Raw genomic sequence first — 6,270 nt, 5'->3', positions numbered from 1 at the left:
ATTTTGTTACCAAGGTAATTTTCTTCTGACAAAAAGAGTTGAGGAAATAGGGTTTTTTTTTAAGACCCTTTTTTTTTTTTTTTTTTTAGTGCAGTTTAATGTTCCCGACAAAATTAGGAAGGGGGATGGAGTGTTCCCAATCTTCCTGCGCCCGCGCAGACACAGCTTCCCCCATTGGTCAGCTTCGCTCCCCAGAAGGGCGCACCTGTCGTCAAGGGCGCACTACATTAACCTCTCATCGTCCCCCAAAGTCCGCAGTTTACCTTAGGGTTCACTCTTAATGTTGTACATTCCATGAGTTTGGACAAATTGGGGACATGATTTTGTTTTTGAATTTCATTTTCCATTTGTTTGTTGCTGCTACATGAAAATACAATTGGTTTTTGATATCGGTCTTGAATCCTGCAACCTTGGTAAGTCCACTTATTCTAAGTTTAGTTGAGTGTTTGTTTTGTGTTTTAGATTTCTGAGAATTTTCTATATTCTTCTATATACACCTTCCTGTCTCATCTACATGCCTTTTCTCTTCTTGCCTATTCCACGGGCCACGACCGCCAGTCAACGCTGAGTGGAAGAGAGTGAACATCTTGCCTCATTGCTCACTTAGGGGAAATGTAAAGTCTTTCACTATTATGTGCAAAGTCAGCTTTAACAGGTGCTCTTTATCAGACTGAAGAAAACTCCTTATAGTCTTAGTTTGCAGAGAGGTATAATCTTGAATGGGTGTTGAAATTTGTCAAATCTCTCTGCATTTTGTTTTGCATTGTTAGTATTATTTTTTCCTGCATTTTACATTTTCTGCATATGAGATGATCGTATGGTTCTTCTGTTAACACAGTGAGTGACACTGATTTTTCAAATAATGAAACCAACATTACATTTCTGGAAGAAGCCGTACTTGTGTAAGATTGCTATTACTTTTTTTAGAACTTCAGTAGAATTCACAGTGAAGCCATCTGAACCAGTTTTGTTTGTAAGGAAGTTTTTTGCTGGTTTTTAAATTACGGTAAAACACACATAACATAAAATCTACCACCTTGACCATTTTTTAAGTGTGCAGTTCGTGGCATTAAATACTACAAAAATGTATTGTCTTACATTTCTGGAGGTGCCAAGTCTGAGATGAGTCTCACAGGCTTAAAACCTCGGTGTCGATGGGGTGGTTCCTTTCGGAGGCTCCGGCAGAGAGCCGTTCCTTGCCTCTTCCGACGTCGAGGCTGCCGGCCTTCCTGGGCTAGGTCTGCATCCCTGCGGTCTCTGCCTCCAGCATCGCCCGGTCTTCTCCCCAGCTCTCACAGCCTCCTCCCCTCTGACACGCACCCTCGTGATTGTATCGGAGCTATCTGGGGAGTTCAGGTAGACTCTTCCTGTCTCAAGACTTAACTTCACACACCTGCAAAGCCCCCTTGTCCATGTAAGGTTCTGGGGATTCGAACCTCTTTGAGGGGCCATTATATATCCTGTCCACCACAACCCACACACTGGCTCCCGAAGAATCACATCGTCCAATGTGCAGAACACACTGGTCCCTCCTGACATCCAAAATCGCATTTAAATCCCAATCACCTCACGGTGCCAGACCTCCCGTCTAAGTGACGTAAGTGAGCTCTGAGTGAGGCTCTGTACTGTTCATCCTGAGGCAGAATTCCTTTCCATCTGCGTGGTAGGCACAGGATAATAGTTACAGACGTTCCCCTTCAAGAAGGGAGAAGATGGGAGCGAAAAGGAATGTGGGTCCCAAGCCATTCTGAGATCCAGAGGAGCAACCGCAGGTAGGTTTCAGGGCCTGGGAGTTACGCCCGGGGCCCGGGGCTCCGCCCGAAGAGCCGCCCTTCCTTTTTCACACTTAGGTTGTCAGCCTGTTTCCTGCCTGTGGAATTCCGGGCTCAGACGGCCCTCTGTCGTTTCTCCCTATCCCTTTCGGTCCAAGCGGTCAGCGTCTCTGCTCCTGCAACAGACTCTAAAACCACGTTGGTCTCCCAGGTATGTCATTAGCAAAGAGGCTTTGAGCAATCGCGCGTCTGGAGATGGCACACACCTAACCTCTTTGAAGAGCCCCCGTGTGACTGGATACTCTGACCTTTGTCCCTTCTGAGGCACACCGTGGCTTTCTCCCCGGGGTCCACTCTCCTGCAGTGAGTGTCGGAATGTCATTGTCTTCCGCAATCCACATGGGTCCTCCCCCGTAGGCCTGCAGGACCCGCCTAGCTGACGTTTCTGCCTTTTTCCCTCGTTTCCTTCTGGGCGCCCCCGGAAGTGCCTTTACTGCCCGTGTGTCCCCTGCCGGTCCGTGCACGACCGCCGAGGTGCAGGTCTTCGGCACCAGGCCCTCGTTCTCTCGAGGCCACCAGCAGCCTCCGCTAGGCTTTCCTCTTGGGCGTCTCAGAAGTTTTCATTGCTCAATTCCAAAGCCAGTTCCACACTCCGAGGGGTGTTCGGGCGGTACCCCGCTCCCCCGTGGGCCCAGCGTGTTGCAGGGTTCACAGCCGTGTGGATTCGCCGTGTGACTGCACAGCAGGCCGTTCGCCCCGTCTGTTAATAGGCAGCGGGGCTATTTCCGGTTTGGAGCTGTTCGAGGCTCCTCAGAATGAGCCTTCCCAGTGGCCGTGCGCTTTCCTTTCTCTCGGGTAACTCTCTAGGCGTGGGAGTGCCTCAGGGTTATTCCAGTGTGGACAGCCAGCTTCCGGCTGCTTCTAAGGCTGGCAGGGTATCCCTTCACCATTCCTGATTTTATCTGGGAAGTTCCGCTCCATTTCCCACCCTTGCTGGGACCTAAGCCTTCGGCTCCTGTTGCCTTAACCCGGGTCCCTAAGACCTTTGTGATTGCTGGTAGCTCTGTGAGTTGTTTGGCTCAGCCTTAAGTTATGTTCATCAGCATCACTTAAAGTTTGCCCTCTGTCTGGCCCCGTCTTGCTGTTGACTCCAGCGGTGTATTAAAAACATTTGGGGGGGAAATTTTAGCTAGTACTCTCTGCTTGGAGGAGGGGAGTGTACTCCCGCGCCAGCTCGAACCATCACGGAAAGTCTCTGAGTAAAACCCTGGCCTCTGAGGAGCAGCTTCTTGGAGTAAGTAATGCTGACACATACGTTTCACACACAAGCGAACTGGAGCTGAGGGAAGTCGCGTTGGTGTCCAAAGTCCAGTTGGGGCAGCCGGCACTTTAAAGACTTCTAAACCTTCTTGGGGCTCTTGGGGTTTGTGAGCAAATCTTCACTCCGGCTAGGAATTTTAGACGAAATCCTTGAGAGGCAGTGCCTGAGAAGGTGTCTCATAGTGTCACAGAGGGGTTTTCGATTTCCTGACCTTCACAGGGTGAAGCAAGATGACACTGGTTCGGTCCCTAGCACAGTGCCTGCCACGCAGTAGCCATTGCAGTGTTCGGGGCTGTTGATACGACTAATGAGAGTGTGAAGATTTTCTCTTTTAGAGTCTGTCCCCCACCCCCAGCGAGACTGAGAGAGCTTTGGCGGCTTCCGCATCCAGCCTCCTAAGACAAGGGGTTCCAGGCGACGGCATTTCCTGACGGAGACTGGGGGAGTGACCGCCAGCTCCACGGCCCGGCGTGCCGCAGGGCTTGCACGGGCGGCCTCAGGTCCCGCAGTCCTTCTGTTGAGCGGCTGGGACCTTAGTGACCAGCCCTTTGGCTTTGGTTTTCTGCAAAGTGGACATGACTGTACATCTCTCTTGTAGGTCTCCTGTGAGGAGCAGATGAGCTCCAAACAGAAAGTGCCTAAAGAGCGCTCAGCACCGAGTAGGTGCTCGGTGAGCGTTCACTTAGTGTGGTTGCTGCGTGGCACTGTCCACCAAGGAGCCCTGGCTTTCTGTCTCCCAGGCACATGGCAGTGTCGCGCTTCTGAGTCTCTCGTGGTGGGCAGAGCCAGGTCACCAGTGCTGGCCCATGAGCTGTGAGTAGAAGTGTGTGTGTCACTTCCAAGCCAGAGCCTCCAACTGCCCTCCTGTGGTCATGGCGGCAGAAATTCAAGATGGTGGCTGCTCTGTTACCCTGGGTTTCTGAGTGACAACGATGAGTGTGACCCTTTGCAATTTCAGGCCACTGAGATTTGAGATTGTTAGCGCAGCATGACACAGCTGTCCTAATACGTGAACTGTTGTTCATATTTCTAGGACATACTCCTCAGGGCATTTTAGTGGCTCTTTGGAAAGATCCCCAGCAGGACTGGGAAGCCCTCGCATTTTCCTCGGCTGACTGCAGCTAGCCCCTTTCGGCACGCCCACCTGCGTGGGGAAGCCCCCGCCTCGGTGTTCGCGCTCAGAGTTGTCCGTTTGCGCAGATGGCTCTCATTTTCCAAAATGGAAAGCAATGCACTCAAAAACAGATGAACAGTTGGATTCTTGCCATGAATCAAAAAGCCTTTAAAATCAGAAATTCCATTTTCTCTGTGCTGTTCCTTGAAGGAAACAAACTGTTAGAATTAGGCTCCTTTGCTGAGAACCTGTAACTAAGAAGAAGCAGGCAGATGTATTTCAGGACACCTCCCAACGCTTTCTAGCTGTTGGAGATACTGGGCGATGGAACCCACACCGGTAAGGGCCGAACCCCCTTCTGGAGACATTTAGAACCATCGGCTCGTCCACCCTTCCTGCCAGAACACCCGCATTTCCATCTCTATCGCTCACTTCGCTGTGTGGAGTGAGAATCCTGCGGTGTTCGTGCCCCAATACTGTCAGGGACCCAGAGGTCGGGGACCTCACCTGGTTGTCCCCGTGTGCCTCCCTCGCCATCTTCCCCTGCTGCCACACAAATCCAGTGCCTAGCACACGCTCAGGAAATGTTTGAGGACAGAACACACTTTCCCACTTAGAGCAGTGGTCTTCCACCTGGCTGCACATTAGAATCAACCCAGGGAGATTATTTTACAAATCCGAGTCCAGGCCACACCCAGACCAATTAAAAGAGAACTTCTGGGGCGGCTTCCAGGCAGAGTATATCTGAATGCTCCCTAGATGATTAGAAAGTGCAGCCAAGATCCAGAACCACTGAAATCAAGGCTGTGTGACCATGTGTCACAGGTGTTCAAATAAAATACTCAATATGTTCTCCTTGAATGATGTCTAATTTTAAACTTGTGTAATGCTTTACAGTTTCCAAAGTGCAAAGAACTTTTAAACATTTAAGAAAGATCTTATAATCTACTGAGGGATAGAGATATGTAGCAAATAATATCAGGAAGTTAGCTGTGTGTGTGTGTGTGTGTGTGTGTGTGTGCATGTGTGTGCGCAGTGGGGAAGCGGGGAGACCTTGAGTTGGGGAAAGTGCTGAGCACACCATTTGATGCAACAGCAGCTGAAGGGAAACCCACGGTGGTGGAAGGAAGCAAAATGAGATGAGTGTGTGTGTCACAGGCCCCTGCAAGTGTTCCACTGTGACGGGAAAACTGCTCTATGCCCATCTGGCAAAGGGGGCAGCACTTCTTGGGTTATGGCTGGGGGATGTCAGATCACATAGATGCCCTCAGTGTGGTGACCTGGAACTGAGGCAGGGTTCAGTGGCCTTAGCCAGGGGCACTAACTACTCACGGAGCCCTCTTAGGACCCAGGCAGGGGGCCAGGCTCTTGAATGCTGAGACAACCCCTGGCGTCGGTTGGCATCAGTATTGAGAGGTCTGGGCCCTCACAAGGCCCTACCAGCAGCTCCAACTTCCTCTTCTTCCATTGCCCGCCGGCCCTCCCCACCAACACTTAGCTCCAGGAAGACCACCGCATTTGCAGGTGCTGGCACCTGTGCCTTCCTCCTCATTCATACGGCTTCGGCTCAGGCTCTACCCCATCCAGGGTCCCTTCACCCCGCAGGGCCAGGGCCCCTCATATGCGGTGCTCCCCTGCAGCCTTGTTTGGGAACAGCCAGGACACTTCCTCCACTCTGGTCCCGCGTCCGTCGTCCATCTCGGGGAAGGTACCCATGCGTCTTTGTACTGCCAGCACCCAGCACAGGCCTGCCTCACCTGCGGGCGGCAGCCGGGAGACTGGAGTGTGAGCGAGTGGAAAGCAAACGAATGAGTGAGGGTGAGTAAATGCGCTGATGATGACGGAGTGAGCTGGTGAATGGGCAAGCGAGTGCGGGACAGGGGCGCGCGTGCGTGGGTAGACGAATGAGGAAGTGGCGAGGAAGCGGGCGATGGGGTGAGCGTGTGAATGAGTGAGTGGGTGGGTGACTAATGAGGCCGGGTGGGGAGCGAACCAGTGGGCGACCGGCGCGGGCAGAGAACCGGCGGGAGCGCGGGCGGGAGCGCACTCCTGTCCTCCCCGCG

At 52.1% G+C, this 6,270-nt stretch overlaps 1 protein-coding gene across 1 annotated transcript in view; it reads left to right on the top strand.

Annotated features, from left to right (window-relative positions):
* Positions 1 to 6,000: 6,000 nt before the first annotated feature.
* The window catches only part of SNX8 (sorting nexin 8), a 34,975-nt gene continuing 34,705 nt past the window's right edge, over positions 6,001 to 6,270 (top strand). The window contains exon 1 of the mRNA XM_015592483.2: positions 6,001 to 6,025. Within this exon, the coding sequence (XP_015447969.1) occupies positions 6,016 to 6,025 (10 nt within the window). The 5' untranslated portion in view covers positions 6,001 to 6,015. The remainder of the gene's footprint in view (positions 6,026 to 6,270) is intronic.

Source organism: Pteropus alecto, unplaced genomic scaffold (assembly GCF_000325575.1).
Source record: "Pteropus alecto unplaced genomic scaffold, ASM32557v1 scaffold56, whole genome shotgun sequence".
Lineage (NCBI taxonomy): Eukaryota > Metazoa > Chordata > Mammalia > Chiroptera > Pteropodidae > Pteropus > Pteropus alecto.
This window is presented reverse-complemented; position numbering and strand designations above follow the sequence as displayed.